This window comes from Mytilus edulis, chromosome 13 (assembly GCF_963676685.1).
Source record: "Mytilus edulis chromosome 13, xbMytEdul2.2, whole genome shotgun sequence".
Lineage (NCBI taxonomy): Eukaryota > Metazoa > Mollusca > Bivalvia > Mytilida > Mytilidae > Mytilus > Mytilus edulis.
The window spans coordinates 68,920,005-68,933,652 of NC_092356.1; the positions used below are offsets into that span (position 1 = coordinate 68,920,005).

A 13,648-nucleotide genomic window follows, 5' to 3' on the forward strand; every position below is an offset into this window, starting at 1 on the left:
TTTTTCTAGCTGAAAAAGGTTGAAAACTAGTATTTTGGAAGCTGTCAAAGGATTTCAAGACCCCCTTGACAAGAGATTTTCCCATTTTTCGAGTTAGAGCTGATAAAGTTTTCTATAATTTTGATATAATCTGTACCAAAGTAGTACACAACATTGTAAAATGTTATTGAGAAAGCGATTGATGGATTATTTTTAGATTTCATTTATTGTCTGAAAGAAATGAACTACGAAATAACTGTGGTCTCGGAACTTCTATAGCATTTAAATGGGGGGAAAACTAGCTCCAAATCTAATGTTAGATTAAGGTTGTTTGCTCCTCTACTTTTTGAATTTTTGCCAGATTTTCGGAATCCTCTGGTTTTATCCATGTATTAACATTAAAATAATTTGCCCACTAACCCCTACTTTTCTTTTCATATTTTTATTACATATTATTTAAAAAGCCATATCTCAAAATCTTTTGAAATCCTTGTTATTTTTTCATAGTTTTTTGAACAAAAAAGGTGCCAATGTTAAGTGAAAGAAAAATCTAGAGAGAATTATTTCCCGCCAAATTTTCAATGGCTTATATCTAGAAAACAAGCACAGGGACCGGACCCTCCATTTTTTCTGCTTTTCTAGTTTCTATATTTATATACTTTCAATTTATAACAGTCTTTTAAAAAGCTTGTTATTTTTAAACAGAGTAGCGAACATCCTTAACATTCACCAACAATTATGCTTCATATACTCATTGTAAGTTAAGAATTTTTAATTTTGGCTAAAAGAGTGTAAACTTTATTTTCTAGATCTAAGTATGAGGTAGATAATACATTTGATAAAATAAATTGAATTTTAACGTCTGTTTTCAATATACGTATGTCCTTATGAACACAGCCGTAACGACAGCCAAAGTGTTTGGTAAGAATGTTGATGACGCTCCTGATGTGACTCTGTCGATTATCAGCTCGGACTGAATCTTTACCCAGTAAGTCTCGAAATTATGTACCACAGTTGCACTGAAACAAAAAAAAAGTATTCGTTGAATTTAAGACAGTTGGATAGTAGCATATTCTTATTCATCTTCGATACATCTTCTTATATCTATCTAGTTGTCACCTTTTAGATGTGATTTTATTTAAAAAAAAAAAATAATAACAGAGATATCGAACTCCAAATAAAACTCAAAATCGAAAGCCTCTTATCAAATGGCGAAGTCAGAAGCCTAAACACATCACACGAATTTATAACAACTGTCATATTCCCGACTTGGTACTTATTTACTTTTCTTATGTAGATATAGTTAGCTAAACCTCTTACTTGTAACGAGTTTATTGTTGCATATGCGTGCTTGGATTGAAATAATCTTTTTAATTTTTCTTGAAAAAGTTAAATATTTGTAATAATCTCTAATCGATATCTCAATCGTGCCTATATAATAAATATTTGTAAGAGGCTGACAAAAAAGAAAGAAAGACAAATGTATGCTTAACATTGTTCAGATCTAGTAGGTACTATTCATAGTCTTATTATATTTGATAATGACTACAATTGTCTCGCTGTGTTAAAGACCCATTGGTGGCCTTCTGCTGTTGTATGCTATTTGATTGGGTTGTTGTCTCTTTGACACATTCCCCATTGTCATTCCCAATTCTAATGTACCATATTACACAAATTAAACAATGAGCGTATAAGAAAACTGATCAGCGTCTGCCAAGAAAGGAAATAAAAGTAAATTATAAACTCACAAAATAGCTATATCCCCTTGTGACGTATTGGGTGCAATGAACACCGCCATGTAACTTTGTTTTGCTGAGGCCTCTGTGTGGGTAACAGTATCATTCTGCCAAAACAAAGTTAAATCTAATTATAACATTGGTTGCAATGAATTACATTGATTTCACAGATAATTTCACATGTGAAATAAACATGGTTATTTCACTCTCTGACGTCGTACAACAATAGGCGTTGTCAAAACAAATTGTGAATGCGTAGAAAAAAGATATAGTCCCTTACGTGTTTTACACTAATTTCTATTAAAAAAAAGCCATTTGCCAATGTAATAACAAGAATAACTAATTAAAGAATTCAAATATCGAAAAATATTCAACTCGTGACCGAAGAACACTGATATTCGTGAATTAATGTGGTGTTCGGTCACTCGTTGAATATTTTTTCTTTATTTGAATAATTCTATTAGTAACTGTTATACTCTAAACAACAACCATAATATTATGATAATTATTCCATTTCCCAACGTTCCTTACTCATGGTTGAACATTCATGTAGTACTACCGAAAGTTGACAAGGCAAACATTTAGAAGATTGTTGTTCAATGCGAGTCATACGCTTGCTATCAGCTTATAGTTAATTCAGTCACACCGACCTATTCAGACACAATTTTATAGAATTATGGCAATGTGGTAAATGTATGATTGCAAAAGGAGACACTCGTATCCACTAGAATTCAAATGATATAGATGTACAGGCTTTCCATATGGTGAAAGACATGCTTCATGTAAGCACACGTAGCTCTTCAGTCATTAGTTAACCCGTACCATCTATGTGTTTCTATTTTTCATTGATCGGTTGCTGTCTCTGTTTAGATTTTTAACCATTTGTTTAATGTTTTATTATCTATATTTCATATATGCCTTATTTCTTCTTTTTTTTTAATCATTTTTATGTAATGCAATAAGCAAACGTGTCAAAAACAAATGAAATCAGCAAATAATTAGATACACATAAACGTTTCATGTCTTTTGGAGCTAGCGTTTATATATAATCAATACACATTTTGGTAAGCGGGTTGCTGTATTTTGTTTTTCACATATAACCCCTAACTATTTGTATTCACTAGTATGTCAACACCGAGTTTGCTCTTTGTAATCACTAGTATGTCAACACTGAGTTTGCTCTTTGTATTCACTAGTATGTCAACACTGAGTTTGCTCTTTGTAATCACTAGTATGTCAACATTGAGTTTGCTCTTTGTATTCACTAGTATGTCAACACTGAGTTTGCTCTTTGTATTCACTAGTATGTCAACACCGAGTTTGCTCTTTGTATTCACTAGTATGTCAACACCGAGTTTGCTCTTTGTATTCACTAGTATGTCATCACCGAGTTTGCTCTTTGTATTCACTAGTATGGCAACACGGAGTTTGCTCTTTGTAATCACTTGTATGTCAACACTGAGTTTGCTCTTTGAATTCACTAAAATGTCAACACCGAGTTTGCTCTTTGTATTCACTAGTATGTCAACACCGAGTTTGCACTTTGTATTCACTAGTATGTCAACACCGATTTTGCTCTTTGTATTCACTAGTATGTCAACACTGAGTTTGCTCTTTGTATTCACTAGTATGTCAACACTGAGTTTGCTCTTTGTAATCACTAGTATGTCAACATTGAGTTTGCTCTTTGTATTCACTAGTATGTCAACACTGAGTTTGCTCTTTGAATTCACTAGTATGTCAACACCGAGTTTGCTCTTTGTATTCACTAGTATGGCAACACCGAGTTTGCTCTTTGTAATCACTAGTATGTCAACACTGAGTTTGCTCTTTGTATTCACTAGTATGGCAACACCGAGTTTGCTCTTTGTATTCACTAGTATATCAACACCGAGTTTGCTCTTTGTAATCACTAGTATGTCAACACTGAGTTTGCTCTTTGTATTCACTAGTATGTCAACACCGAGTTTGCTCTTTGTATTCACTAGTATGTCAACACAGAGTTTGCTCTTTGTAATCACTAGTATGTCAACACTGTGTTTGCTCTTTGTATTCACTAGTATGGCAACACCGAGTCTGCTCTTTGTATTCACTAGTATGTCAACACCGAGTTTGCTCTTTGAATTCACTAGTATGTCAACACCGAGTTTGCTCTTTGTATTCACCAGTATGTCAACACCGAGTTTGCTCTTTATATTCACCAGTATGTCAACACCGAGTTTGCTCTTTATATTCACTAGTATGTCAACACTGTGTTTGCTCTTTGTATTCATTAGTATGTCAACACTGAGTTTGCTCTTTGTATTCACTAGTATGTCAACACTGAGTTTGCTCTTTGTATTCACTAGTATGTCAACACCGAGTTTGTTCTTTGTATTCACTAGTATGTCAACACTGTGTTTGCTCTTTGTATTCACTAGTATGTCAACACTGAGTTTGCTATTTGTATTCACTAGTTTATCAACACTGAGTTTGCTATTTGTATTCACTAGTATGTCAACACTGAGTTTGCTCTTTGTATTCACTAGTATGTCAACACTGAGTTTGTTCTTTGTATTCACTAGTATGTCAACACTGAGTTTGCTCTTTGTATTCACTAGTATGTCAACACCGAGTTTGCTCTTTGTATTCACTAGTATGTCAACACCGAGTTTGCTCTTTGTATTCACTAGTATGTCAACACTGAGTTTGCTCTTTGTATTCACTAGTATGTCAACACTGAGTTTGTTCTTTGTATTCACTAGTGTTTGTTCTTTGTATTCACTAGTATGTCAACACTGAGTTTGCTCTTTGTATTCACTAGTATGTCAACACCGAGTTTGCTCTTTGTATTCACTAGTATGTCAACACCGAGTTTGCTCTTTGTATTCACTAGTATGTCAACACTGAGTTTGTTCTTTATATTCACTAGTATGTCAACACTGAGTTTGTTCTTTATATTCACTAGTATGTCAACACTGAGTTTGCTCTTTGTATTCACTAGTATGTCAACACTGAGTTTGTTCTTTGTATTCACTAGTATGTCAACACTGAGTTTGCTCTTTGTATTCACTAGTATGTCAACACTGAGTTTGCTCTTTGTATTCACTAGTATGTCAACACAGAGTTTGCTCTTTGTATTCACTAGTATGTCAACACAGAGTTTGCTCTTTGTATTCACTAGTATGTCAACACTGAGTTTGCTCTTTGTATTCACTAGTATGTCAACACTGAGTTTGCTCTTTGTATTCACTAGTATGTCAACACCGAGTTTGCTCTTTGTATTCATTAGTATGTCAACACTGTGTTTGCTCTTTGTATTCACTAGTATGTCAACACTGATTTTGAATCTCCATAGCGGCAGATGCACTCGACTCACTGAAACCTTTATTGACTATGATTGTCACTTTTCTTATGTTAGGTTTTTGGTTCTCTCTGTCACTCCGGCTTCCTCCACCAATATAAACTGACATCCAAAAAAAAATGTACAATAGTTAACCACCAATTAATCAATCAATCATCTTTGTTTTCAGATGTATGAACATGAAGTATTCCTGTTTACATGTACTTACTGCATCGAACAAATTATTTAAATTATACATTGTTCATATTAACAACAAATTTGTTTTACTTACTGGACTATCGCACTGAAGAAATTTGGATTGAGCCGAAAGTCTGAAGCCTTCTATCTTTTTTCCAGCCTCGTTTCTAGCCTGGATTAAAAATCCTTTGAACGATGTGTTTGATGTTTTTGACAATTTGACTAATAAATGAAAGAAAAATAACAAATTTTAAGATTACGAAAATATTTCCAGTGTTGGTTAAACATTGATAAGCAAACACACTCTTGCTCACATAAGATAATTCGTATGTTTGGCGATTTTATTTTTACTGCGATAAAAATCAAACATATGATCGTAAGTTTGTAAATTTTGTAAGTTCTACCTGGAGACATTTATGATAACAGTGGCTTTTTTTTTATTGTAAAAAACAGAGAGAACGTACGTGTTTTCGTGTCGAAATGTCCTATTGTAATGTTTATTTGTGTATTTCTCCTCCGTAATGTTCTTGCATTAATTTGACCTGTAGTCCTGTCATGTAATGTTATCATTTAAGTGTTATATCTAATAAATGCCATAGAAGCGGGAGGTTTGGCTAGCCGCAAAACCAGGTTCAACCCACTATTTTTTTATTAAAATGTCCTGTACCAAATCAGGAAAATGGCAGTTGTTATCGTATAGTTCGTTTCTGTGTGTGTTGCATTGTCGTTTTTTGTTTGTTTGTTGCAGTTCACTGTTTCGGTTGTTTCATTGATTTCCTCTTATAGTTAATGTGTGTACCTCAGTATAAGTTTGTAAGCCAGATTTGTCTTCTCTCAATCGATTTCCTCTTATAGTTAATGTGTGTACTTCAGTATAAGTTTGTTAGCCGGATTTGTCTTCTCTCAATCGATTTCCTCTTATATTTAATGTGTGTACCTCAGTATAAGTTTGTAAACCGGATTTGTTTTCTCTCAATCGATTTATGACTTTCAAACACAGGTATACTACTGTTGTCTTTTTTCACTAATTTACAGGATCATGTCATATTTCAATATTTCGTTATAGTTTTAACCGGCAAACAATATATAATAGACCCATTGCTGCCTCAATATTTTTACGATGTACCTATAATGGTTTCGTCTCCTCTGTACTCAGTTTTATCTACTGTTAAACGAAATGGTGCTGCTACAGTTTGAGCCTTGACTCCATAATGATGTGGCGTCATGTTGTCACATGCTTTCGGTAATGCTCCTTGTGAAGTTCCGTATACATAGGAGAAACACACCAACAAGAAAACGCACTGAAGACATACCGGCGTCATTCCTATATAATAAAACAAAAAATTGTGGACACAAAATCATAAACCTTCAATGACTGTTGCTGTAATTTTCGTCGATGTCAATTAACAAAAATAGCCACCGTGATAAAAAGCAAATAGTGGTCAACTATATATATAACATTTAAAAACTAGAGGCTCTAAAGAGCCTGTGTCGCTCACCTTGGTCTATGTGAATATTAAACAAAGGACACAGATGGATTCATGACAAAATTGTGTTTTGGTGATGGTGATGTGTTTGTAGATCTAACTTAACTAAACATTCTTGCTGTTTACAATTATCTCAATCTATAATGAACTTGGACTAGTAGTTTCAGTGGAAATTGTTAGTGAAAATCTACAAATTTTATGAAAATTGTTAAAAATTGACTATGAAGGGCAATAACTCCTTAGGGAGTCAATTGACCATTTTTTTCATGTTGACTTATTTTTAGGTCTTACTTTGCTGTACATTATTGCTGTTTACAGTTTATCTCTATCTATAATAATAATCAAGATAATAAAAAACAGCAAAATTTCCTTGAAATTACCAATTCAGGGGCAGCAACCTAACAACCGGTTTTACGATTCATCTGAAAATTCCAGGGCAGATAGTTTTTGACCTGATCAACAATTTCACACAAGTCAGATTTGCTCTAAATACTTTGGTTTTTGAGTTATAAGCCAAAAACTGCACTTTACCCCTATGTTCTATTTTTAGCCATGGCGGCCTTCCTGGTCGGTTGGCCGAGTTATTTGACACTTTTTTTTTAAAAATATACCCCAATGATGATTGTGGCCAAGTTTGATTCAGAGGAGAAGATTTTTCTAAAAGATTACTGAGATTTACGAAAAATGGTTAAAAATTGTCTATAAAGGGCAATAACTCCCAAAGGGGTCAACTGACCATTTTGGTCATGTTGACTTATTTGTAAATCTTACTTTGCTGAACATTATTGCTGTTAACAGTTTATCTTTATCTATAATAATATTCAAGATAATAACCAAAAACAGCAAAATTTCCTTAAAATTATCAATTCATCTGAAAATTTCAGGGCACATAGATCTTGACCTGATAAACAATAATACCTCTGTCAGATTTGCTCTAAATGCTTTGGTTTTTGAGTTATAAGCCAAAAACTGCATTTCACACCTATTTTCTGTTTTTAGCTATGGCGACCATCTTGGTTAGTTGGCCAGGTCACCGGACACATTTTTTAAACAAGATACCCCAATAATGATTGTGGCAAAGTTTGGTTAAATTTGGCCCAGTAGTTTCAGAGGAGAAGATTTTTGTAAAAGTTAATGACGACGACGGACGACGACGGACGCCAAGTGATGAGAAAGCTCACTTGGCCCTTTGGGCCAGGTGAGCTAAAAAGCAAAAATACAGCAGTTAAAGAGCATATAAAGGTGAACAAAATTCTTTGAAAACTCTTTGGAAATTCAGTTAACCCGTTTTAGAGTTTTGATCCCGAATTTATTATTATTTTTTTTTTTTTTTTATCTCAAACTTGTTTTGCAGTTCGTGACATTATGTTGAAATTTATTACAGACAAAAGCTAGGTAAAATGTGTTAATTGCAAAACATTTTCAGCATGGGGGGTTCTATATCCCAGAAAAGTTCAAAAGCTGCTAGTACATCTAGACTTTGCTTAAATGTAATGTGTATCATGCTATTTTGAATATACAACGGAGAAAAATGACAACAAGCTGCTTTGAAAGCTACATGTACATCTGCGAAAACTTATATGAGTTGTCTTCCTTATATAAGTCTGATTTTTATCAATGAATAATTGTATACCTAAAAATACTATAATTTAATAATAACATAAACTTAAAGCTTTGTAAAAACAAAATAATTGACTGCTTTATTTATTGTAAACGTCTTACTCGTTTTAAAGATGGGGCGAAAGAATAAAAACTTATTGTCAGAAAAAAAATAAATTATTGTCCATATTTTAATATTTAAAGCAAACGGAGTAAATCGGAGAACAAATTAAAAGGTCACAGTTCATCTTAATCACCTTCGACCTTCTGTCAAATTTCTTAATCACCATCGACCTTCTGTCAAATTTCTTAATCAATAACCTGAAGTACAACCAAGGTTTTCATAATTTGGTTGAATATGAAATGATAAAAATGAAATGCATTATCTGGAAAAATATATTTGTTTGTGCTTTGTACACAAAACAGCCCGTTGGTTTTCTTTGTATTATGATTATTTTACAGTTTTTCTTGTAGGAACCTTACATTACGGTATGTGTTTACTAACTTAACGGAGGCCGTTCAATGACCTACAGTTACTTATGTCTACATCATTAGGACTATGGTGAATGGATGTCTCATTGGCATGAATATCACATCTTATTTGTATATAGTAAATGAAACATTTCATCGTTTAACGACAAAAAGTAAACGAGCCAACATTTTTAATCTAACAAACACGCACTACCTATATAAAGTCTACAATGCTAACCTATCAACATCTCTATAATTTATTCAATATCAATTTTATAAATGGGTAGTAGAAAGATAAATATGCAATACAATTTAACAATCTGGTCATAACACCGCAATAAGGTGAAATGATCCGTGATTCGGTACATGAACTCGTGATGATAAATGCAGATTATTAACATATTATTTGTATGAATTTAATTTGAGAGTATAGTTGGATTGTATATTAACGGACGAATGATAGAACTTCTTTGACACATTGAAATGTAAATTGTAAATTCTTTATTGCTCGGCTACACGATTAACACGAAACAATACTTTTCTCGTATACGTGTATAAAATGAGAATTTATAATTGACATATCTTATTGAAGATATTTTATAGACGCATTATTTTGACCTCGAGTTTCTTGAAAGTTCCTTACGTGACTGCAGATTATAATTATTATGATCACGTGGTTGTACTTCCAAATTACTACTATACAAAACTTAAATTATTGTTCGTATATATAACTATAAAAAAAGAAGATGTGGTATGATTGTCAATGAGACCACTGTCTACAAGAGACCAAAATGACACAGACATTAACAACTATAGGTCATCATACGGCCTTCAACAATGAGCAAAGCCCCTACCGCATAGTAAGCTATAAAAGGCCCCGATATGACAATGTAAAACAATTCAAACGAGAAAACTAACGGCCTTATTTATATGTAAAAAAAATAGGTGACATATGTTTTTGTATTACTCGAATAGAAAGGTCAATAGCGGAATCAACTTTACCAGGTCCGAAAGCGAACGACATTCAACAATTAATAAAACCCATACCTTACAGTCGGCTATGAAAGCCACAACATGGCAACAAGCGAACCAAATTAAAACGAAAAAATCCCAACGACCTGTAATCAGTTTCACAAAATGATCTTACGACTAAAGTTGATCGCACATGAATTGTTCATGACGACCAAATTAAGACGTAATTAAGATTATTTTGTCACATATATTTGACATTTTATAAACGAAAAAAAAAATATAATAAATACCAGTCATTAACACACAGCCATGACTGAATAACAGATTCCCGCCTTTAGACATAAGCAGAAGACATAAGCAGAAGGCATAAGCAGAAGCAATATTGCGGTTCTGAACCCGATTTTAACCAAGTACAGCGGTGTTGTAGAACACCTTTCGAACAAACGAATAAATCAATGGCTTGCATTGGCCCGTTTAATAATTACCACGAAGTACAGAAAAAAAACCACTGCCTCTAAGAGTAGATATAAATGACACCAAGAGTCTATAAAGGAAACCTCACATTTACTAAGAGCTAGCTCAAAGCAAAACGCAACTAATGAATATAATTATCATGATTTCATTATAAGATTTGCTTTTAATACAGAATGTGTATACATGAAAAATTAAATGGCTTACATAAGATTATACATACTTTGAACTTTTTCTGTTTGCGTATACCTAGTCTGCAGATACAGCTATATATATATATATGTTACGAGTCACAGTGAAATATAAAGCAGAAGAATACAACTTTTTAAATAGTATTCTAATGAAATTAAACGTGCTCCCTTGACAGGAATGTGGACACAAATATTTGGCAAAGGTTAAACAACACCACTAAGTATTAATAAAATGTGCTGCTCTTGTAGTGATCGAAATTTGAATTTGTAAAATTAAATCAAACTTTTAATTATTACATCCCCGGATATTAACGTCATTATATTCACTATTGGTTAACACAACAGCAGTAAAAGGGGTAATAATACGGTGCTAACATCGGTGCAGTCTACTTTATTTACAGTAACAAAATATTTATAGTAAAATGTCGCATTAAATAAACATATGATATGTAAATAGCCATGTTAAATGTATATTTCATCATATATATCTAGTTTTAAAACTGCATAATTTTTCACAAAAAGACATACTGCTTCTTTATACGCTAGTGATGTTAACGTTTTCTTTTTAAAGCTCCATTAATAAATAAAATTGGCTTTTTTCAATAGATCATGGAAAATCGAAAGGATCCAATTTGATATATTGATGCAGTTTTAAAAAGAAACCCGTTTCAATTTATGCGTTGAATCACAAGACCATTCATAAGCAAACTGTCTATATAGGAACAATTATTGTTCAAAACAAGCTTATAAGATATGATTTCTAAATATTGTCCTTCTTTTCAATGTCACATGGTTTTTTTTTCTATTCCAAGCACAATATAATATTCTTCCGCGGTATTTTTATAAATTGCACATTGCCTGCAAATTTTATGAATGTATGCGTCAAATCACTAGCATATACATATAATTACATTAGATGTAGGTTTTAATATAATACGTTATTCTGATTGACTAACTGCACATCACGTGTTATTCCTTAAGCAATTGCATTACTCGATAAAACTTTTCATTTATTATAACACGAGGTCCCACAATAAAGTGCACAGGTGGATTAAATAAAGAATTGATAAAATTCGTGTTTTCATGATCCTATAGCTATTATAAAATGTAATTATAAGTATTGATTGTTTTTTTTTGTAACTTCATAGGTTTGTAAAAACGTTAACCGTGAGCACATTTTTAGAAGGAAGCGCTTGCGCGGCATTGGAGGCCCCAAGACCCCTCGTCATTTTTTTTTTTTTTTTTTTTTTTTTTTTTTAACTGCATTCACGGTCATCTCAAGATGTCGGATGAAAAATTAGGTCAGTATTTGTATTGTCTGTTTAAGTGTTTCTATATCATTTTCTTTACAAAGCATTGGTAAAGAAAATGATTGGTACGATGTAAAGTTATAAAACATTCACAAGGAAATCACAAATTACTACCAAGAAATGTGTATTAAACAGGAAATTGGATTTGAAAAAATCGCTAAGATGACCGGAAATCATAATCGAGATGACCGTAACAGGATCAACAATTCATAACAAGGGTGACCGTAATTGGTTAAAAGATGACCGTAATTTGTAAAGGATGACCGTAACTTTTAAAGGATAACCGTCTATTCTAAAAAAATATCCATATATTCATAGCTTTGTGATGAGTTTGTCTCAATAGGGGCTCGGTTAGCGGATATAAATATAATTACTCAACTTCTTTTAACTATTTGCCGTATTTTGAGTTTATAACAATGATAGTAGATTGCATATTTCTCGTAAATAATTAAATATTTATTGATAACGACATTAAAATTTGAATACAAATTGACAGCGATACGACGAAAATTTGAAGAAATAAAAAACATATTTTAATATATCATATGAATATCCAGTAATCGACTGGTATATGGTTCCAGAGGAGGCACAATAAAATTTTAACATCTGACAAAAAAAAATAAACATTCCCTTGACTACACCGGATCCGATGGAACTGCAAAATTTATTCTGGATTCAGTTGGTTTTACTGGTATGTTTTCAGCTGATAGTCCTTTAGCTTTATAACCCTGAAAAATAACCCTCTTACCCTTGAACAGTTTCTTGATAGTAATCCAGAATGCCAGCGTTTCTGGAACATATCTTGTAGAGTATATTGTTGACTGGTAATAAAACCTTCCGACATCCAGTAACCAATGAAAAGCAACATGTTCAGTAAATATTCCATTAGATATGGATTTCAATACGGAAATGGTCTTCGTATCGCCCTATCTCTTTTAGTTTTGCTTCTATATTTGGCAATAGTTCATAAATATGAAAAAAAGAAGATGTGGTATGAATGCCGATGAGACAACTCTCCACAAGAAACCAAAACGACACAGAAATTTACAACTATAATAAGTCACCGTACGGCCTTCAACAAAGAGCAAAGTCCATACCGCACAGTCAGCTATAAAAGGCCCTAAATGTAAAACAATTCAAATGAGAAAACTAACTACCTAATAAAGTTCATTTTTTAATTCCATTCGACACCCTTCTTCTACCGATGATAATCGCCACCGACTTTCAAATTTGAGGAGCATCTTTTGAATGATATAGTTTGTTCTTCTACATTTATGTTTGGCGTATAACCGAAATGTCCAGACCGATATGGAGAATGACCAGTGTTATCATTCAAAACTTTCTTTCTAAAACTAAATGTTTGTGGACAAACATGATTGTCTTTGGTGTATCAAAATGCTGTCTACATTAAATGACGTGAATTTGCAGGTAGTAATGATAAGACATGTACTTATCTCAAATAAAGAACACTTGCAATGGAAGTTGAAACGACATATTGTCGATGGGTGTAAATGTTTTGGCATTTTTAAAAGGAAGTATTTATTATATGATATTAATAGGAATCCCTGAAATATAAAAAAAACAACTTTTGGCGTGTTCTTGGAGGCTACATATGGTGAACTGTATTTTCTTCTACCTATAGGATAATGCAGTCTTATACGTACGTTTTATTCAAACACGATTTACTATTTGATTCAAAAAAGGTAATACAAATACGGATATTTCTTTGAATTGATGGTTATGCTTTAAAAGAGAGACGAAAGATATCAAAGGGACAGTCAAACTCATAAATCGAAAACAAACTGCCAACGCCATGCCTAAAAATGAAAAAGACAAACAGACAAATACTAGTACACATGACACAACATAGAAAACTAAAGAATAAACAACACGAACCCCACCAAAAAACTAT

The 13,648-nt window shown here is 32.7% G+C and overlaps 1 protein-coding gene across 1 annotated transcript; it reads right to left on the minus strand.

Moving 5' to 3' along the window:
• Positions 1–736: 736 nt before the first annotated feature.
• On the minus strand, positions 737–6,804 carry LOC139501326 (putative ferric-chelate reductase 1). The gene is made up of 4 exons (XM_071290360.1): positions 6,362–6,804; positions 5,330–5,457; positions 1,728–1,822; positions 737–998 (listed from the first exon to the last, which is right to left on the minus strand). Exons 1-4 carry the CDS (start codon positions 6,555–6,557, stop codon positions 848–850), a joined length of 570 nt encoding a protein of 189 aa, XP_071146461.1. The 5' UTR covers positions 6,558–6,804; the 3' UTR covers positions 737–847.
• Between the last annotated feature and the right edge of the window lie 6,844 nt (positions 6,805–13,648).